The sequence below is a fragment of the Planococcus citri genome, chromosome 4, assembly GCF_950023065.1.
Source record: "Planococcus citri chromosome 4, ihPlaCitr1.1, whole genome shotgun sequence".
NCBI lineage: Eukaryota > Metazoa > Arthropoda > Insecta > Hemiptera > Pseudococcidae > Planococcus > Planococcus citri.
The window spans coordinates 56,495,322-56,518,267 of record NC_088680.1 but is presented as its reverse complement, the minus strand read 5'-3'; the positions used below and the strand labels follow the sequence as shown (position 1 = coordinate 56,518,267).

General features: G+C 34.7%; 4 protein-coding genes across 4 annotated transcripts in view; 3 read left to right on the top strand and 1 right to left on the bottom strand.

The window, feature by feature from the left end:
- Art8 (Arginine methyltransferase 8) overlaps positions 1 to 22,946 on the bottom strand; it is an 85,883-nt gene that overhangs the window by 31,165 nt on the left and 31,772 nt on the right. The window lies entirely within an intron of this gene.
- Positions 4,466 to 7,045, top strand: LOC135844479 (serpin B4-like). The gene is made up of 6 exons (XM_065362694.1): positions 4,466 to 5,107; positions 5,228 to 5,329; positions 5,452 to 5,663; positions 5,751 to 5,972; positions 6,063 to 6,203; positions 6,301 to 7,045. The coding sequence occupies exons 1-6, from the start codon at positions 5,069 to 5,071 to the stop codon at positions 6,902 to 6,904; spliced, it is 1,320 nt and encodes a 439-aa protein (XP_065218766.1). The 5' UTR covers positions 4,466 to 5,068; the 3' UTR covers positions 6,905 to 7,045.
- LOC135842920 (serpin B4-like) lies at positions 12,313 to 14,546 on the top strand. Its single transcript, XM_065360606.1, has 6 exons — positions 12,313 to 12,529; positions 12,656 to 12,727; positions 12,827 to 13,038; positions 13,133 to 13,354; positions 13,443 to 13,583; positions 13,681 to 14,546. Exons 2-6 carry the CDS (start codon positions 12,656 to 12,658, stop codon positions 14,282 to 14,284), a joined length of 1,251 nt encoding a protein of 416 aa, XP_065216678.1. The 5' UTR covers positions 12,313 to 12,529; the 3' UTR covers positions 14,285 to 14,546.
- On the top strand, positions 15,458 to 18,437 carry LOC135842921 (leukocyte elastase inhibitor-like). Its single transcript, XM_065360607.1, has 6 exons — positions 15,458 to 15,718; positions 15,828 to 15,914; positions 16,009 to 16,202; positions 17,030 to 17,248; positions 17,481 to 17,621; positions 17,727 to 18,437. The coding sequence occupies exons 2-6, from the start codon at positions 15,828 to 15,830 to the stop codon at positions 18,319 to 18,321; spliced, it is 1,236 nt and encodes a 411-aa protein (XP_065216679.1). The 5' UTR covers positions 15,458 to 15,718; the 3' UTR covers positions 18,322 to 18,437.

Below are 22,946 nucleotides of genomic sequence, written 5' to 3'. Positions count from 1 at the left end.
TGTTATCAAATTGACTTGAAAAGCTGAAATTTGACTTGTACACTATTTGAGGGGGTGGATAGCAAAACGCAATAACTCCATTTTTGGTTTTTTTGGGAAATTAGGAAAAATTGTCAGGAGGGGAAGGGTGGGGGGTCGAGTTCCGAAATTGGTGTCAAATGAAAGGGGAAGGTGCCACAAATAAAATTTCCACTCAATTTCAAAATTTCGGTCACCTGGGTAAGCACAGTGAGGAAAAGAAAAAAAAGTTATTGCGTTTTGAACGCAAAATTTTTTTTTTGGTGTTTTTCTGCAAAAAAAACGTATTTTTTATTTGAAAAAATTGATGTTTAATCGAGAATTTTCGATAAAAAACAATTGAAAAACTGGAATGTGAAATTCAAACAATTCCTGTGTGTGATATGGCATTCAGAGAGTGGCAACGAAAGCACCATTTTTTTGAGTAACTCCTACCCAACGGTTTTCAGTACCCACCCGATGAAAAAAAACAGTGTTACCACATCTGCGCAACTGAAATGTATAAAAAGTAGTGGAGTTATTGCGTTTTGCAAACAAAATCTCATTTTTCAATCCTTTTAGCTCTAAAATCAGACTTGTTTTCCTCGATTGCGCTATGATATTCAACTGATGGACAAAATCTGACACCGGGAATGGATTCCCCGTTGAATTTTACATAAGGATAGATATCAAACTCAATTTTCGTAATTTTGGAGTTATTGCGTTTTGCTATCCACCTCCTCATTTCAATTCTCCAAATCAGAAGACAAGCCACTCAGATAAAATGAGGAGAGGTGTTTCTCATGAAAGACCCTTTTGTGTTTTGAGCAAAGCGACGAACAATTTAGTAGAAACAATCACACATGGAAGGGTAATCCCCGAAAGGACGAACCGTCTCAATATCAACAAAACAACCTAAAGGAAAATGAGGCTTGAAAAGCATGCCATACTTCACTTTTTTGGTCGTCACAGTTGAACATATCGCGAGCGTTCTATCGATCTGGTATCATTATTTATTATGGTATCGAGGGCTATCATGAGCGTTATCGAAGCATCGCATGATACTTGTGGACGCGCGATTATACCTTAGAGCTTCCTAATTGTTGTAAGTGTAGAAGCAAAGTGTGTGGGCCAGCGCTCCATAAAAATGTAATTGTAACGTTTCAGTTGATCCATTTCATCGTCGTGTAATATATAGGCCTACTACGTACTCTAAGTACAATATACCTATAGCAACGTATATACGATGCCCATCTGAATCTATCTGGCCATCATCATCATGATTTCAGTAACCAAAATTTCTTCCACTATATAGATCCATAATGATAGTACACGTAGACTACACTTTCGAGAGCCTAATAGAGCTGAAAAAAAAAACGTACTACGATCTACCGAGCAATCATCAACGATCTAGCGAGCACACAGAGAGAGTATTACTCGTAGGCACTTTTCCATCAGCGTATACTTTTCATCTGGGTGGGCCTAGCACACTATCAATTTAATCACTTCGATCGCCATCAACAGCTAATCTAAAACTGTTCTAGGACGAAAAATCTTCATGTCATTGTCCGCGCCAGCGTCGTCGTCGCAATTACATCTTCTATACATTCGAATTCGTATAGGTAGGTACCTAATCACAATCGCACGCAATTAATTTTACGACCATTGGAGGCGATCATGCGATTGTGATGGTGCGAAGTGGCGCTGGCGCTTAAACCATTTCAAAAATATATCCCATCGAATAAATTATCTTCACGTATTGTGGGCGAGTTATATTCGATTTTTACGTAAAACATTTTATTCTTCGTCGTAAGTGTAAAGGTTTAGAATTTAGAATAGCCTATAATAACGCTTGGTGGTAAAATTTTAGCTTCTTTTTTACGACATATTATTTACAATCTGATACAAAAATATCCAATATACAAACCAAAACGATACATATTAAATATTTATAAGATGTAAGTACTCCTACGTTAATAAATTCCGGATATGAACTGGTTCCAATAAAACATAATACATTTTCTGCCTATTTAAAATCTTCCAGGTTAATATATTTTACTTTATTAACTAATATTAAGTAAGTATACCTGGTAGTAATATTGATACGCTCACGTTTGAGAAAGTATACAATACACGATGGCATATTGAGTTCGCGAAGCGATGGCGATAGCGTGTTATTTTATGTTAATATTCGCATTTTAACCACTTTGGAGTCTCTATTGGCGTGAGTTCATTGCGAACCAGGGGTCCTGAGAATGATGAATTCCCACCCCTCCTCCACCGGTAACATATTGCAGATACCTCGTGTTCCAATGTTATTCTAGATTCGAGGTATGAGTTTGATTTAGTCGACCTGAATGCAAAAAAATATACGTCGAACGTCATTCACAAAAGCAGACGTTTTTAATTCAGAGATGGTAGGTATTTTGCATTCTTTCAGAAAAAAGGCATACTTAGCTCATTCGGTGGATCGAAAAAAAAATAGAGAGGATTTTGACCAAATTCAGCGAAGACTTTCATTTTGAGTTGACAATCCCCACGAAAAAAATTCAGCTCCAGAGGTGTTCCTATATAGAAGGGAAATATGGATGCTCAAAGAGATTAATGACATTTTCAAAAAAATCGTGGTTTTCGTACAAACCCCTACCTAACTTGTATTTTATAAAATGGCCCAGTTCCTGGAATTCAGTGGTCCCAAATTTTTAATAATTATTGCTAATTTCAAAAAATCAAAAAAAATTATACTTGGGGAAGTTTTTTGACATTTTTTTTTATTTTTCCAAAGTTTGCAATAGTCACGAAAAATTAGCCTCACTGTATTTCAAAATATTTCTCCAGTTACAAAAATGATATATTTCCGCGTTTTGGCTTAATTAATGCGAAACATTTGATATTATTTTTTTTTTCAAAACACGAATTGGATTCAAAAATGAATCATTTGCAAATTCTCAACTACTTAGCAGAATACCAAAAGCAGTCTTGAAATTTGATGACATCAATAAACTAGTTCGACGAAGACGCAGAATCTCAAATACTATCTTTTGGAATTGGGCTATTTTTTCAAAAACAGGTCAAGTACAGGACAGAACAAAAAAACACAATTTTTTCGAAAATGCCCTTTCAAGAGTTTACATCTCCCATCCACAGGCACCTCCACCTCCAGAGCCAAAAATTTTTCTGAGTAACTTTCAACTCAAAATGAACGACTTCATTGAATTTTGTCCAAATCCTCCGACATTTTTTTTGCGATTCACTCTAAATAGGTAACTCACTTATCTTTCACATTTTTGAAACTCAAAATTGAGCTAAAATCCCCCCTCCCAAATAATACTTTCTATGACGTCTCCCCACTAATTTGAGGTCGCTGAAAACGAAAATAATGTCAGAATTCAGCATCGGTTCGCTGCTATTCAGAAAATCCAATTTTTTGGTGCAAAGTCATAATTTCTCGATGAAGAAGCCGCGATCGTCAAAAACTGAAGCCAGAATCGGAATCAGCTACCCCAAATTGGTCAGAAAACAACATTATCTTGATTTTTTTGAAAATTGAATAAAATCAGAAAACAAGAAGGAAGGGAAAAAAGTTGTTCTTTGATTAGGTAGGTAACGTACTTTTTCCCGAATCCGATTCCTTGGATGATATCTTCCTGATGACCAAAATCCCAAAAATAGTCTCGTTTCAGTCAATTCCTCCCCCAACCCGTTTGTTTTATTTCTTCTGTTCATTTTTAACCTCACATATTTCTATTAGAAAATTTCCATAAAATTTTTCAAAAATTTGTTTTGATGAAAAAAATTTTGTTCAGTTCATCATTTGGCCAACTTCATGAGCAAGAACTTCACTGGTGAAATAAAACGAAAAATTGCAATGTTGAAGTAATATTTTTGACATCCACTTCCTGAAAAAAATCTTGAGATGTTTGAAGACATTAGAAAAGCAAAATTTGAATGTAAAATGTTGACTTGACCCCCCCTTTCTTTCCTAGAAAAATCCCAAAAGTGTTTAAAAAATGTGCTGCTGAAAATCCTGCAAAAGTGTTGTATTTTCGTTTCGAAATTTTTCGAAGCGAGTTAGACACCCTGTTTGACCAAAAAATAAATTATTCTTTTTGGGAATATTTATTTCGGGTAAAAGGAATTCACGTTCGTTAATTTCTTGTAATTCTGGATTGTAGTATTCGGGACATTCGATTTGGTTTTAACGTTTTCAGGAGTAGCCCTATTTTTAGAATTTCAGCAAAACAAAAAAATTTTGGATGAAATAAGTAGGTACTTAATCATAAAAAATTTTCTTTTACGAATTCACCGAGAAACTTGAATCTGCTTCGATAGGTCAAAAGGGTATTGATTTATTACGATTGCAAAAATTCACGAAAACATGATTTCAATTTTCGTGGTCAAAAATTCATGTTTGGACTTAATTAGTATTCTGGAAATGCACGAAAAAAAACAACAATATTTTTGAAGCTAAAAATTCCAGTTTCGAGTTCAACGTAAGAATCATCGCCATTTTTGACGTCTTTGCAAAATTTTAATAAAACTGACATTATTATCCATAATCACAAAAACAAGAATTTGTTCGTAAATTTTCGCGAGCTAGGTAAAAACTATTGAAATTTAGGGTTTTGGCCACTCCCTCTCGTTGGGCAATCTGGTATCTTAAAAATAATAATTTCCCCCCTTTCGCAGCCCTCATACTGGAAATTTCTCCTCGAAATCCCCACCTTTTATAATTTTATTTATACAATTTTTACTTGTATAAGTGTAGAGACAATTTTTTTAAATCTTTAAATAGGTAGTTTTTTTTTCTATAATGATTGCAAACTTGTTTTCAAAGGAATGCAGAAAACAAAATGGGAAAAAGATGAAAAACAGCAATAGAGATAAGCCGGTTGATGCTGTGACTATAGAAATTTTTAAATAAGTAAGTAATTTAACTGCAAGGTCGAATGAATTGATTTTTTTTATCATTTCGAATTAGTGTAAATAAAGCTGAAACAAAATTGAGTTGAATAATATTTTCAAGTTCCTCGTTGGTTCAAGTAGTACAAATATATTTTGTAATAAATTCATGATAATGGTTAACACAGGCTACAGAAGATTCTATAAGGTGAGTTATTTCACATTTGATCTGCTTTTTCATAACTTAGGTAAATTAATAATGGTTCCTACATTTTATTCTTTTTTTCCCCTCTATGAAACCCTGTGTTTTATTTACGAATATACTCAGATGATTTTGTGCACTGCTTTACTATTATTTATCGGAAATGGCTTCGTATCATCGGAATCACCAACACTACCATCAGCAACTCCTGAATCGGAATATGCTAAAGTAAGTTACATCAAGCACGAGTACCATACTCTGTGTACCCACAAAAAATTTACTCAGTGTGTAAAATAATAATAGGTATCTATTACACATTCAACGAAACTTGTCTTACGATATTATTATAGATAGTGAAGAACGCGACAAACGTCAGAAATAGTGTCAATGAATTGAGCGTCAACTTTTCCAAACTAGTATTAAATGATTTAAAACCAGAAGGAAATTTCATATTTTCACCTTTCAACACTTACGAAGCCTTGTCATTGGTGCATTTGGGCGCTACTGGTACCACCAAAAAGGAGCTTTCCAGTGTTTTGGGACTTCCTGTCGAAGAAAACAAGTACGACTTATTATTTCATTAACTTTTGAACGGCATATCCCATACTTATTCGAGAATAATACAAAATGACTCGTTTCGTTTTTGTAGATCAGCAGCTGAAGCTCGCGAATATTTCGGAAAATTGTCAACTTTAATACAAAAAACAACTTTCGATAAGATCAAAGTAAATATTTCGAATGGAGTATTCGTTCAAAAGGGATTAAAACTCAAAGAAAGTTATTTGAACGGGGCGAAAAATTATTATCAAAGTGAAACTCAACAGTTGGATTTTGCAAAAGGAGGACCTGAAGCTACCAATGCTGTGAATAAGTAAGTAACTATACTTGATCATTTAGTAGTCAATTAATTTTTTTTCATGACGACAACGAAGATTGTAAAAATAATATCTGATCATTTTAGATGGGTTGCTGATGAAACAAAAAATCAGATTAAAAACTTATTCAATGACGAATTATCAAAAAATACGCAAATTTTAACGACAAGCGCTTTATACTTCGCGGCAGAATGGAGCCATCGTTTCAATAAAAGTTATACACAAACGTAAGATCTCGTAGTTCAGATTTTTAAATGTAGATACCTACTTAATGATCTATAAATAGGTACAATATCAGCTCAAGTCCAATATTTTGAATTACAGGAAAAACTTCAACACAGGAGTGAAGCAGATTCAAATTCCAACCATGATTAACAATTTAACGACTCTTTACCTTAACAATAAAGATTTGAAATTCGAAGCAGCCAGCATACCATATTCCTACGCAAACTTCGTAATGATGATTTATTTGCCATATCCAGATCAACCTCTGAAAACTCTCGTGAATTCGCTGAAATCTGAAGACATTGACCTTTCAAAAACTATAAAATCATTCAAAGTTGCTCACGTTAATTACCAAGTTCCTCAAATGAAATTTCGATGGACCCAAGATATCAATGAGCAGTTGAAGAAACTGGGATTAAAACAAATGTTCGATAAAGCTGAGCTGGGTAACATGGTCGACTCGAAAAATATATCTGTATCGAAAGTAACACATACAGCTGAAGTTGAAGTCACCGAAGATGGAACTTTATCTAGTGCAATACCTATAGTGCACTCTCCAATCACATCAACGGAACAGCCTAACCCCGATACACCTATTCCGTTCCATGTAGATCGACCATTTCTTTTTTCGATTTACAACTTTGTAACAGATGTAATTTTGTTTACTGGAGTGGTGCAGAATCCGGCTGACGTGAATGCTTGAAAAGCAAAGTACCTTTTTTTAAAAATAGAATTTAATACATTTTTTGGTGAATTTGCTCTCTTGATAAGTGATAAATTATTCGTAAGAATTTTGTTTGTAGAATTTGATTAAATTAAAATTTTAATTCATTGCATCAAAAAATGACGTAGACCTACTTTATTTTTTCTCAATAGGTAACCATCTAGCAGGATCCTCAAATAACACAAATCAACAGGTAGGTGCCTGATCATCATCATCATCGAGTCGTATAACCGCTCGAATAAATACATAGGTATCTGTTTCCAACATGTACTTAGGTAATTGTATTTACCTATACAGGGTGTCTCGTCTCGGAATATGTTCCTCTAACCAATAACGTAGGCAACCTATTTTGATTCAGGTCAACAAGTTTGCCTAAGCCCAAAGTGAAGGAAAAATTAAATTTATCCGAAAAAATGTCATTAAAAAATTCATCATTTTTACCATTCATACAAAAAAATCTTCAAATGAAGGGCGGTTTCCCAAAAAGCGATAAGTCAAAAATTAAGATTTCGAGATAAATGATGTTTTTAGTGCCCATTCCAAGGCGCGATGCACTTGGAGTATGCTACCTATCCTGCATGTTGTATTGGATCTACCTCAACATGTACGTGTTGGTTTCGTGGTGTAACTCAAGTTTTCAGCGCTTCTGCGGCAGAAAAAGTAAACTGACTTATCGCCTTTTGGAAAAACGATTTTTCACGTTTTCATTTATATGATAGAACCAGTGTTGCAAATCGATGTAAGTCAACTCCAATTCACAATACAAAAGTATATGACCAAAAAAATTGATTACAAAAAATTTTACCTGTATTTTAAACAAAAATTAAGTACCTATTACAACATTATGAATTGAAAAAAATATATTTTTCATTAAAAAAAAATCTTACCACTATTTCGGCAATAAATTTACGAAAAAAGAAATTTTGATTGAAAAAAAAATTGTCACCTCCATTTTGGCGATAAAATTGACAAAAATTAAGTATTTATCTACAGCACTATCATTAAAAAAAAAATTATCTGGAATTTTGGCAATCAAATAAAAAAACGAAAATTAAGTACATATTACAGTACTATCTATTAAAAAAACCATACTTGCAGCTCTATTTTGGCTATAAAAGTAACAAAAACGAAATAATCGTGACTTATTGCGTTTTGGAAAAATGATTGCAATCCGCAACTTACAGAAAAGCTGGATTGTGCGTAGATAAATAGGTATTTTGGGTAGGTTAGGCATTAAATAGGTGAGATACAACCTATAGAACACAATGGCGTGAAAAACTCAATTTTCAAAAAAATTGACTTATCCACTTTTGGAAAACCGCCCTTCAAATACATTTATGTAGCTTACCCAGTTGGGTGAAAATCTGCTCTTATGCGACATAAAAACGCGGGCAGGAGATTTAACACTTTACGCCATTGCATTTTCTGCCCATTAATCGGCGCATATTTTATTTACGCGTAAAAATCTGCCATTGATCAATATTCTTGAAACATTTTTTGGCACCAGCAGGGATCGAACTCGAGTCCCCGGATCTGTGAGCGGAATCCTTGCTACCTACGCCACCAGAGCACTTGGTAGAAGTGACTACAGATTTATATACTAAGCCGAAACACACGCGCAAAATACCACATTTACACCCGTTTTTCAGCAAATATGCGAATAAATACGCTACAAAATATTTGCGTAGCGTATTTTTGTGGCTGGTTTTTTCGACGTGCAAAAATACGCCACATAATTTAGAACGGTAGCGGCTTTACGCGATAAAAATACGCTACGAAATATTCTTGTGGCGTGTTTATCAGCAGAAATTTTTTTCTGCTGTGCAGAAAATGACTGTGACAACCATGGGATTATTCTAAGAATTTTTTGGAGCTACACAAACACAACCAGGATAATTTTCAGTATCAAGATTCCCCCCTTATTTTTCCAACTCTCCCTGATTTTCTTACCACCCCCCCTAACTGCCAGACAAAGTTTGTCGAAAACTATCTATTCTGTTTTTCTGATTTCAACATTTTTCTAATTTAATCATAGGTTTTTTTGAAATGGGAACTGTGTAGAAAATAACAAAATTCGCCCGAGCGAAGTGAGGGGCGAAAAATTTCAAAAATTTGTAGTTTGAAAAGTAGAAGAATAGGTATCAATTTTAATGTAAGAATTCAGTTTTTCTGATCTCAACTTTTAAAAAATTTCATCGATACTTTTTTTGAAATTTGAAGTGTGAAGAAGAGATCAAATTGACCCGAGCGAAGCAAGGGCAAAAGCTTTTTGAAATTCACAGTTTCAAGAAGCAAAACAGCAATAATTTTGATGTGAAACGTCAGTTTTTCCACCACTGATATTTTTAACAGTTTGAACAAAAATATTTTTCAAGCATACCTAATATTAGCTCTTTTTTCAACTTTCTTTTCATTGAAAAACTCCCAAGCAAATCAGTAAATATCTATTTTTGGTACTACACAAATATGTTGGTACTACACAACAAATTTTTGGAACTACACAAAATGTGCGGAGCTACATGTTAGAATAATCACACAGCCTGACAACCTAAAAAGTCGCTTCAAATTACGCCCGTGAATTGAAGCGCGATTTTAAAAACTGTAAAATCTGCTGCATGGCAGCAGTTTAAAGTCGCGTTGAAGTGTAAAATGCCAATTAAACTGCTCTTTACCGCGTATTTATTGGCAGAAGGGCAGATTTTCACCCAACTGGGATTTACTTTCTACGATACATATCGTTACTATACGTATTACTTTAATCGTTACTTATAATGATCAGGTACCGTACTTTTTCCGAATCCGATTCTCCGGATGGCCCCAAAAATATGTATGTTTGGAGAGATAGTATTTATTACAGGGTCTTATTTCAAACGTACCCCCCCCCCCCCGCCACGCCACGCCGCGCCACAAAAAACATAATGTTAGAAATATCCCTGTAAAATTTTGAAAAAAATTTGTTTTGATGAAAAAAATTGTTCATTTGCCAAACTTTATGAGCAAGAATTTCACAGGTGAAATAAAACGAAAAATTGAAATCTCGAAGAAATATTTTTGACATCCACTTCCTAAAAAAAAATAATGAGATGTTTGAAGACATTAGAAAAGCAAAAAATTTGAATTTAAAATTTTGACTCTGCTGAAAATTTTGCAAAAGTTCTGCTTTTTCATTTTGAAATTTTGTTAGACAGTCAGACTCCCTGTTTATAGTTTACTAGGGGGCTCCGCATCCCCGGTCGCGGTTGCTTCGCGGCCCAACCCTCACACTCGTTCCTCAGGCTTACCCCCCTTCGCTCTCCCTTTTCTCTCTCAGAACTCGCTTTTTCAAAGTTACCCCAAGGCCCTTTCTTTACAACTACAGTGGCGTCGTGATAAGTGAAAATTCAAGGAAAGAAAATTTTTGTTTCACTTATCGAGTTTTTCACATACGAAGGTTTCAGTTAGAGAGTTTTTTTTTGGTTAATTATCACTTATCGAAATTCGGATTAAAAAAACGAATAACATGAATTGAACAATAAAATTTTCCGATTTTCAGTGATCAATTTCGAATTTAGTTTGATCAGTCAGTCTTTAAACAGCTCACAGGCCATCCTTACCTTCTTGTTTGACACATAATCCATTCAACTTTAGCAAAACATTGAGGCTCTTTTTCACTTATAGAGGCTGAACGAGTCAGTACCTTTCAGTTAAAGAGGTATTTTCACTTATAGAGGTAAAACGCAGACAACATTTCACTTGTAGGTAGAGGTAAACTCGATAATTTTGGGATAAATCCTATAGTTTCAGTTAACGAGGTAGCCCTTTTTCACTTATTGAGGTTGATTTACACGTAAAATTAGTCCAAGGTGAAGGGAAGGAGGTTTTTATTTCACTTATTGAGTTTTTTCACATATCGAGGTTTCACTTATCGCGACGCCACTGTATTACTAATTGTAAGCAATATGAGTACCTAATTAAAAAGAGAAATACTCGACTGAGAAGTGTAAGTAGGATTTTTGTTTACTATTATTTTGATATTTTTGATGATAAATAAAATGCTTAGCAAATTGGAAGTATTCGGCTGAGAAATTAAAGTTCAAAGTTACGATTGTTCAAAAAAATGCTTTTTTGATTTTCAATTTTTCATGCTTAAACTAAAAAATGTTGAATTCAAAATGTTTTATAACATATCTACACGTCATAAGGAAGATTTTAAAACAGAAATGAGCAAAATCGGTCCAGATTTCAAAAATTTAGAGGAGGGGACCCAATAATTCGTTTTTGGGGCAATCTCCCCTTGTATGGGACCAAATCAGTTCAAATTTTGGAATTCATATTTCCAAAATTTTTTTATGTTGATTTTAGCCCTTTTTCCCCCAAATTTGGGACCCTTAAATTCAAATTTTGGTGTTCGCTATAGTTTTCGCATCAAGTACTCGTCGAGGGCTTTCTATTAAAAGAAAAATAATTATCTTCCTAGGTATAATTGAGGCTGAATGAGAGCCTGCTGAACTTTTTTTTTGCTTGTAGCTGTATACTAAGTAACACGAGTACAAAAAATTCCTAAAAAATTATCTTTTTTGGGAATATTTATTTCGGGTTACAGGAATTCAGGTTCATTTATTTTTTTGTGATTCAAGTCCATAGTATTCGGGATTATTGGATTCAGGGTTAACGTTTTCAGGAGTATTTTCTGGATTTCAGCAAAACAAAAAAATTTTGGATGAAATAAGTAATCATATTTTTTTTTTTTGCAAATTCATCGATAAACTTGAATCTGCTTCGATAGGTTAAAAGGATATTGATTTGTTACGATTGCAAAAATTCACGAAAACAATTGGCAATTTTTGTAGTCAAAAATTCATGTTTAAGGCCTGAGTACCTATTCCAGAAATCCACGAAAAATTCTTATTTTTGAAGTTGAAATTCCAGTTTTGAGTACAAGGTAAGAACCATCGTCATTTTTGACTTCTGTGCAAAATTTTAATAAAACTGATTTTTTGACTATAGTACCTATAAAAAAAGAGAATTTTTTTCGAGAGCTGAGTAAAAACTATTGAAATTCAGGTATTTTGGCCTCCCCCGTTCGTTTTGCAATCTAGCATTTAAAAAATAATCATTTCCTCTCTTTTGCAGCCCTCATACATTGAAAAGTCGCTTAAATTTGTTGCCACCAACAAATCCACAGGTGCCTAGATAACTTTTTCAATTTGGTGTTACAATTGAAAATCAAATAGGAAATTTCTCTTCGAAATCCCCACTTTTTATATACCTATAATTCTATTCACAATTTATGCTTGTGTAATTAGTGTGTAGACAATTTTATAAATTTTTAATCATTTTTATCTAATAATTGCAAATTTGTTTTTAAAGAAATGCAGAAAGCACATTGGCAAAAAGATAAGCCGGTTGATGCCGTGAATAGAAATTTTCAAATAAATAAGTGCCTAATTAAACTGCAAGGTCGAATGAGTTAATTTTTTTAATCATTTCGCATTAGTATATAAAGCAGATACAAAATTGAGTTGGATAGGTAATATTTTCAAGTTACTCGTTGGTTCAAGTATAGTACAAATATTTGTAGTAAATTCATGATATAAGCTAACACAGGCTACAGAAGATTCTAAGGTGAGTTATTTCACATTCGATCTGCTTTTTCATAACTTAGGTAAATTAATAATGATTCCCTTAACTACATTTTATTCTTTTTTTCTTTTTTTCCCCTCTATGAAAACCCGTGATATACTTACTCAGATGATTTTGTGCACGGCTTTACTATTATTTATCGGAAATGGCTTCGCATCTGCTGAATCGGAAAACGCTCAAGTAAGTTACATCAAGCAAGAGTACCATACTCTGTACTTACAAAAAATTACTTAGTGTATAAAATACACATTTAACGAAACCTGTGTTACGTTATTATAGATTGTGAAAAACGCGACATTAGTCAGCAATAGTGTCAGTGGATTGAGCGTCAACATTTCCAAACTAGTATTAAATGATTTAAAACCCGAAGGAAATTTCATATTTTCACCTTTAAACACTTACGAAGTCTTGTCATTGGTGCATTTGGGCGCTACTGGTACCACCAAAAAGGAGCTTTCCAGTGTTTTGGGACTTCCTGTCGAAGAAAACAAGTGCGACTTATTATTTCATTACCTTTTGAACGGCATATATCCCGCACTTTTTGTATTTGAGAATAATACAAAATGACTCGTTTCGTTTTTGTAGATCAGCAGCTGAAGTTCGCGAACATTTCGGAAAATTGCTGACTAATATACAAAAAACGTCCGCCGATGGGATCCAAGTAAACATTGCGAATGGAGTATTCGTTCAAAAGGGATTAAAACTCAAAGAAAATTATTTGAACGAGGCGAAAAATTATTATCAAAGTAAAACTCAGCAGTTGGATTTTGCAAAAGGAGGACCTGAAGCTACCAATGCTGTGAATAAGTAAGTAGTACCTAACCATGTAGTGGTCAATTCATTTTTTTTTCATGACGACAACGACGATTGTAAAAATAATGTCTGATTATTTTAGATGGGTTGCTGATGAAACAAAAAATCAGGTAAAAGACTTATTCAATGACGAATTATCAAAAAATACGCAAATTTTAACAGCAAGCGCTTTATACTTCGCGGGAGAATGGGCCCGTCGTTTCAATAAAAGTTATACACAAACGTAAGATCATGTAGTTCAGATTTTCAAATGTACCTTACCTACTTATTGATCTATAAATAGGTACAATATCAGCTCAAGTCGAATATTTGAATTACAGGAAAAACTTCAACACAGGAGTAAAGCAGATTCAAATTCCAACCATGACTAAGAATTTGACGACTCTTTACCTCAACAATAAAGATTTGAAATTCGAAGCAGCTAGTATATCATATGCCTACGCAGACTTCGTAATGATAATTCATTTGCCATATCCAGATCAACCTCTCAAAACTCTCGTGAATTCGCTAAAACCTGAAGACCTTGACCTTTCAAAAACTGCAAAATCTTTTAAAGCTGCTCACGTTAATTACCAAGTTCCTCAAATGAAATTTCGATGGACTCACGACATAACTGAGCAGTTGAAGAAGCTGGGATTAAAACAAATGTTCGATAAAGCTGAGCTGGGTAACATGGTCGACTCGAAAAATATATCTGTATCGAAAGTAACACATACAGCTGAACTTGAAGTCAACGAAGAAGGAACTTTATCTAGTGCAATACCTAAAGTGCAGTCTTCAATTACATCAACGGAACAGCCTAACCCCGATACACCTATTCCGTTTCATGTTGATCGACCATTTCTTTTTTCAATTTACCACCTCACAACAAAAGTAATTTTGTTTACAGGAGTGGTGCAGAATCCGGCTGACGTGAATGCTTGAAAAGCAAAGTACCTATTTTATAGAATTTAATGCATTTTTTGGTGAATTTGCTCTCTTGATAAGTGATTAATTATTCGTTTGTAGAATTTGATTAAACTAAATTTTTAATTCATTGCATCAAAAAATGACGTAGACCTACTTTATTTTTTCTCAATAGGTAACTATCTAGCAAGATCCGGGCTACACAGAATAAAATATCCGAAAAAATGTCATTAAAAAATTTATTATTTTTACCATTCATATTAAAAAATTTTCAAAATAGTTTACTTTCCACGACATCGACACAAAGGTATCATTATTTATATCCTATAAGGGGAGTGGTTGAATATGATTAGGTCAAGCTAATCAAGTCTGAGGTCTGGTAAAATGTACGTACGATAATGACCGGATCTCATCAGGTTGATCTGTTGACAACTGACCAGGTCTGAACTGCTCTAAACCGATCAAAAGTTTGATCTTACCCGGTCTGATCAAATTCAATCATTTTTCATTGGACAGGTCGACAGGTCAAATCAGATCTAATCAGTTCCGGATGCTTAAAATTGTCCAAAATTTTCATGAAAAAAAATAAGTAGGTAGCTTCCAATAAGAAAATCTAATTAAATTGAGTCTGACCAGATCTGGTCAGATCTAATCAGGTCTCCCCTAATGGATCTGATCATTTTCCCTTGGGTTCTTCATTCATTGAGCGCATATTCAGCCCTTTCATTCGAAGGCTAGGCAAATACACACGTGAGCACTCGAAATAAGTTGCCTATATTATTAGTAAGGGCGGTTTATTAGGAGATGGGATACCACGCATAGGTATACCTACTTTTGAAATTCAAGGAGTGTAATATTCGAGAATATGAGCTGAATACTGCATATAAATGCACAATAATTCAATGGGACTTTCAATAAAGGTTTTACATTATTTTGCTGTGCAAATACTAATGTGTTTTTTTTTGTTTCACCAACCTTTAGCAAATTGGTAATCTATCCTAATTTGAAATAGACCGACTATATCAGGTTACGTACCTATGTACTTATGAATATTCACACTGATAATTTAATAACAAAATTTTCACCTTTGATTACTTCATTTTTGTAATCAACCATAGAGATAATTCTGTTTATCTACTTAATTTTTTTAATGACTCTGACTAGAAACTTGTTTTGAACAAAATAGTTACAGATAGTGAAATGGGAAAAACATGAAAGACAGACCAAACATAAGTTGGATTTAATTGAGACGTTACATAAATATTTTAAACGATTCGTAACCATTTAAAAGCTAGGTATTTATGCAGAACGTTTACCAAAGCAAAGTGTATAAATTTGGTACAAAATCGAGTAAGGTGTAATATTTTCGAGTAACTTGGTTCGTGGCTCGCACGAATGATTTTTAAACAATATCTATAATCTGTGATAGTTTAAAAGACCAAAGACTTCGAGGTGAGTTAATTTGAATTTTTATTCTTTTGTTTTCAAAATTTGATTTTATTAAGTAGGCACCTACCTAATCTATACTTCACTTTTTTCATGATAACCTTTGTTTTGTTAGATGATTCTATTCATAGCATTAATATTATTTACCGGAAATGTGTGTGTATTTTCGCAACAAGAGCCAGTCGAAAATGAATTTTCTCGAGTAAGTAATATAATAAAGCGAGTATCGATTTTTAAAACCCTTTCTAATGCAATTATTACGTAATATGAACTACAAATTGTGACAATTATTATAGAATGTGAAAAACAGCGTCAATAAACTGAACGTAGATTTTTCCAAACTAGTAGTAAATGATTTGAAACCAGAAGGAAACTTCATATTCTCACCACTCAACATTTACGGAGCGTTGGCTTTGGTACATTTGGGCGCCACTGGCACCACCAAAACTGAGCTTTCCAAAGTTTTGGGACTTTCTGATGGAGAAAAGACGTAAGGAAACATTAATTATTTCATTAAGTTTATACCCAAAGGAAAATGATTAGATCTGATCCGATCAGGGCATTCCATGGATCTAATTTGAACTGACCAGATCTTATCAGATTTGATATGGATCAAAGTTTTGACGTTTGACCATATCTGAATAGACCTGATCAGATCTGGACATTCCTCGGATCAATTTAATCTGACTAGATCCAATCATATCGGAGTTTTGATCAGATTAGATCTGTCCAGATACCGAATCCCATTCAATCATTTTTCTCTGGGTACTAACAAAAGGACCGATGCAATCCTTCAACTCTCATTGGACTGAAATTTGGTTCAATGAAAGAGCATGATAATTTACACCGCAGAATCAGATTTTGAGCTGTCGAAGTTGATTTTTCAAATTTTAACAAATTTTTGAAAGTGGTAGAAATAGGAAATTGGTGTGCATTGTTTTTTTTTACTCAAAAATGGTAAATCTTGAGATAAAAATTTGAAAACCAGTTTGAACACTAATATGGACCTCCCCAATTCGATTCCCACACTTTTGAGCCGATCATGCAACCATGCAGAAAAATTTTATTCATTGCATAGGTAAATAAATTTTCAGATTTTTATTCATCATGAAAAACAAAAGAAAAGCAATGATCAATGAGGCATTTTTTTTTTTAGTTTCAAAAATTTGCCAAAAGTTGAAATATTAATAATTTTGACAGTTAGAAAATTTGATTTTGAGGCAAGAATGATCGGTCACTTCACTGAAGCCAAATTCTCAAGAACATTGTACATACTTATTTGAAAAAAATTAAAAACTTATCCATTTTCACCAACAGATCGGCAGAAGGTCACGAAAATTTTGGAAAGTTGTTGAACGACATACAAAACACAACCTATAATGGGACTAACGTGAACATTGCAAATGGAATATTCGTTCAGAAAGGATTGAAACTCAAAGAAAACTACTTGAAAGGCACGACAAAATATTATAAAAGTCAATCTCAACAATTGGATTTTGCCAAGGGAGGACCTGAAGCTACCAGTGCCGTTAATAAGTAATCATTTCATCTTTTTATTTATTTTTTCACTTTTTTTTTATCTACCCAGCAGAGGGAATGATTGAATCTGATCAGTTAGACTTGGTCAGATCAATATTTTGTTCGGATTTGAGCTGTTCAGACCTAATCAAATCCAATAGGATGACAATGATGTTTAAATAGTTAATCAATGACTTTGGAAACCTTGAAAAAAGTCAAATAAAATATAGGTAATTTCTGTTTATTTTAGATGGGTTTCCGAAAAAACAAATAATCGTATACAGGATCTATTCAAAAGCGAATTATCAAAGGACACCGTAATATTATTAGCAAGCGCTTTATACTTCGCCGGAAAATGGGCCGATAGATTTACTGAGTCGTATACTGAAACGTAAGCTCATAGCTACCTACCTATCTAATTATTATTGTAAGTTAGGTATACTCGTTCATATGAATCATGTCAAGTACCTATACGAGTATATCTTTCAAATTTCAGGAAAAATTTCAACACTGGACTGAAACTGGTAAAAGTACCAACAATGAGTAACAACGAATCAATTCCGTACGTCGATAATAAAGACCTGAAATTCGAAGCCATCAGTTTACCTTACTTATACCAAGACTTTTCCATGTTGATTGTCCTTCCACATCGAAATCAACCCCTCAAAACACTCGTAAATTCACTCAAACCAGAACAACTTCCAAAAATAATAGAATCCTTGAAAAGTACCTACGTGAATTACGAAATTCCTCGAATGAAATTCCGTTGGTCCCAAGATATAAATGAGCATTTGACGAAACTAGGAGTAAAACAAATGTTTGATAAGGCTGAACTAGGCAATATGGTGGACTTGAAAAATGTAGCTGTATCAAAAGTAAGTCACGTGGCTGAGATCGAAGTTAACGAAGAAGGAACTGTAGCCAGTGCAGTGACTGCCATACAATTTGTGCTCACGTCATTAGTTACTTACTCAAATCCACCTCTTCCGTTCCATGCTGATCGACCATTCCTTTTCTCGATTTACCATCGAGCTTCGGGGATAATTTTGTTTACCGGTGTGGTACAAAATCCGGCTGACGAGAGTGCTTGAAAAGCAATATTTTATTTTTATTGTGATTTTTTTTTCAAACTTTCATTGTTAGATGATAGATATGTATTTTTTTGTAGAGTTTGAGTACATTAAATTTGTTTTTATTGCATCAAAAATGAAGTAACTATTTTTCAAAGATTTTCTCCAAGGTATCCAATTTTTCTCCTGGGGTTTGGAAATTTATCCCAGCTCATTTGGTAAGTTTTCAATTGATTATTACTTCTCTTAAAGCACTTTATATGGTAATTCATACTTGTAGGTACCTAGGCTTATATTTTTAATCAGTTGCCCAAAAATCAACTTCCACCATAAAAGAATTGCTACTACTGAATAAAATCAAATCACCAGTAGTGAATTAGAACTACTCGAAAAATTTCCCACACAACCCCTCAACACATAATAATTCACCATATGGTTCCATTCCACCAGTACAAAATACAAATCCATCTGTACTCACAATCAGATCTTCAGATACATCCGTCAAAAAGTCTCTCATTTCTTCGGCTAATTCTTATAACCCGTTGTATTTATAACTCGTCCGTTTCGAACCAATCATCGCTGGAATCCGTTTTAAAATCCGATTCAACTCTCATCATGCGTAGAAAAATAAATCTATATAGCCGAATACATTATACGCTAATCCGTCGTCGAACATGTCATCATTATGAAACACACAGTCACTTCTATCAACTTTTTTTTACGCACGTGCTCGCCTCAGCCTACAGTACCATTGGAATAATCTCAATTTCTTCATCTTCATCTCTCGTTCTCGTTGTATCCTATACTATAAAGCCTATCAAACACCTACACTCGTTCATCGTATTCGAGTTACATACTGCCGAGAGTATGCATACAGCTTCACAATGAATGGATGTTGTATTATATCGTATCTCCGAAAATCCAGTTGGAAAATAGGTTTTTTAATGAGTATTTTATTATCGACATAACACCCCATCCAAACATACTTATATCTACTCGCAGCGAATGTAATACCGACTCGATTCGGGTTTCTTTATTTTTTTTTCACATTCTGTACTCTGTACAACGAGTTACTTGTGTTATAGCGTTGTTAATGGATCTCACGTTCAACTGATCACATCGATCGATACTGTAAGTGCTTGGATCGCGTGATTATCGACCAGCGGCGACAAACGATCGATCATGTAGTACCTTTTTGTATCTTTTGCGTGTACGCTTTAAAGCTGACATGGAAGTTTCAACGTAAAAACCGAAGATTTGATAGCATGAAAACCAGTTTGTTTTGGCAGAATTTCTAACTCTGGGGTAAAAATACGATAAATAAACCACGAGTAATTGAGGAGGGGAATGGGAATGGATGGGATGTCAGAATTACTCATTGCCAGTACATTAGTATCAGACGAGTCAAAAAGGTTGTTGATAAAGTGTTGACTAGAGACTGACATAATGTGATCGATTTTGTACTTTGTGACTAGACAGTGAAATATGAATTTTTTATGTTTTGGTGACTTCTCAGTGACTAATTCATCAAAAAACGTACTAGGTAGAGAATCTATCACATTATGATCATTGCTAGGTGAATCTGTCACTAAGAAGTCGCCACACAGTAGAATATGAATTTTCTACGTTTTGGTGACAGTGAGTTTTCAACTTTTTTTAAAGGTGAATTTATGTTGAAAAAATCACGAGAAATTTGGTGACACCAGAAGTGACCGGAATTCACCAAGACGTCACCAGACATTCGAAAAAGTTTTTGAAGGTCCTGAAGAACATTCCGGTGTTTTTTTCACCAGCCATTCGTGTTAAAAATAACAATAAACCCATTTGATGACTTCTGGTGAATCTGTCACCATGAAGTCAACAGCATTCACCAAGGAATCACCGGAAACTCAAAAAAAAATTCTAGGGTCAGGAGTATATTCTGGTGATTTTTTCATCATAAAGTCACATTTGAAAAATTCGAAAACTCACTTGGTGACTTCTGGTGAATCCGTCACCAGAAGTCACCAGACATTCGAAAACATTTTCTAGGGTCATGAGGTCATTCTGGTGATTTTTTCACCATCAATTCGTCTGAAAAAAAGTAAAAAACTCACTTGGTAACTTCTCGCCAGGATTCACCAAGAAATCGCCGGACACTCAAAAAAACATTTTAGGATCAGGAGGATATTGTGGTGGTTTTTTCACCACCAATTTGTGTTGAAAAATACAATAAACCCATTTGGTGACTCCTGGTGAATTCGTCACCAGAAGGTCACCAGAATTTACAAAGGAGTCACCGCCTCACCGGACTCTCAAAAAACATTTCCAGGGTCAGGAAGACATTGTGGTGAATTTTTCATCATGAAGTCACCTTCAAAAAAAGTTGAAAACTCACTAGGTGACATCTGGTGAATCTGTCACAAGAAGTCACCAGAATTCACCAAGGAATCAGCAGACACTCAAAAAAACATTCTAGGGTCAAGAGGATATTGTGGTGGTTTTTTCACCACCAATTCGTGTTGAAAATTGCAATAAACCCATTTGGTGACTTCTGGTGAATCCCACCAGATGTCACCAAGATTTACCAAGGAAGACATTCTGGTGATTTTTTCACCACTAATTTGCCTGAAAAAAGTCGATAACTCACTTGGTCACTTTTTTTTACCAAGGAATCAGCGGACACTACAAAAAATTCTAGGGTCAGGAGGATATTGTGGTGGGGTTTTCAACAGCACTTTGTGTTGAAAATGACAATAAACCCATTTATTGACTTCAGGTGAATCCATCACCAGGAATCACCAGATATTCGAAAAACATTTTCTAGGATCATGAGGTCATTCTAGTGATTTTTTCACTATTGTGAGTATTGATTCACCTAAAATAAAGTCGAAAACTCACTTGGTGACATCAGGTGAATCTGTAACCAGAAGTCACCAGGATTCACCAAGGAATCACTAGACACTCAAAAAAACATTCTAGGGCCATGAGAATATTGTGGTGCTTTTTACACCACCAATTTGTGTTGAAAATTGCAATAAACCCATTTGGTGACTCTTGGTGAATTCGTCACCAGAAGTCACCAGAATTCACAAAGGAGTCACCGAACACTCAAAAAAAATTTCCAGGGTCAGGAAGACATTCTGGTGATTTTTTCATCATGAAGTCACCTTTAAAAAAGTCGAAAACTCACTTGGTGACTCCTGGTGAATCTGTCACCAGAAGTCACCAGGATTTGCCAAGGAGTCACCAGACATTCTACAACATTTTCTAGGGTCATTAGGACATTCAGGGACATTCTGGTGATTTCTTCACCATTAATTCGCCCCCAAAAAAATCAAAAACTCACTTGGTGACTTTAAAAAAGTTGAAAACTTACTTGCTGATATCTGATGAATCTGTCACCAGAAATCACCAGGATTCGCCAAGGAATCACCAGACACTCAAAAAACATTCTAGGGTCAGGAGGATATTGTGGTGGGGTTTTCACCACCAATTCGTGTTGAAAATGGGTGACTTCTGGTGAAGTGGTGACGGATTCACCAGAAGTCACCGGGATTTACCAAGGAGTCACCTGATATTTGAAAACATTTTCTAGGACATTGTGGTGATTTTTTCACCACTAATTTGCCTGAAAAAAGTCGAAAACTCACTTGGTGACTTCTTTACCAAGGAATCAGCGGACACTAAAAAAAAATTCTAGGGTCAGGAGGATATTGGGGTGGGATTTTCAACAGCAATTTATGTTGAAAATGACAATAAACCCATTTGGTGACTTCTGGTGAATCCGTCACCAGAAGTCACCAGAATTTACTAAGGAGTCAGCAGATATTCGTAAACATTTTCTGGGGTCATTAGGACATTCTGGTGAATTTTTCATTATTGATTCGCCTGAAAAAGAGTCGAAAACTCAGTTGGTGACTTCTGGTGAATCTGTCACCATAAGTCACCAGGATTCACCAAGGAGTCACCACACATTTGAAAAAATGTTTAAAGGTCCTGAGAACATTCTGGTGGTTTTTTCATTAACAATTCGTGTTGAAAATGACAACAAACCCATTTGGTGTCTTCTGGTGAATCCGTCACCAGAAGTCACCAGTATTTACCAAGGAGTCACCAGATATTCGAAAACATTTTCTAGGGTGATTAGCACATTTTGGTGATTTTTTCGCCATTAATTCACCAGAAAAAAAAATCAAAAACTCACTTGATGACTTCTGGTGAATCTGTCACCAGAAGTCACCAGGATTCACCAAGGAGTCACCATGCATTTGAAAACAATTTGTAATGTCATTAGGACATCCTGGTGATTTTTTCACCATAAAAGTCATGTTTGAGAAGGTCGAAAACTCACTTGGAGACTTCTGATGAATCTGCCACCACAAAGTCACCAGAATTCACCGAGTGGGTTAATTGTCCTTTTTAACACGAATTGTTGGTGAAACCCTCACCAGAGTCAACAGTGTCCTCATGACCTTAAAAATTTCTTTCGAATGTCTGGTGACTCCTTGCTGACTTCTTCGTGACAGATTCACCAGAAGTCACCCAGTGGAGTTTTTGTCATTTTTATGGCGAATTGTTGATGAGGAAATCACCAGAATGGTCTCAGAGACTTTGACATTTTTTTTTGAATGTCCGCCTATCTTTAAAGCCGAAGGGGAAAGAAA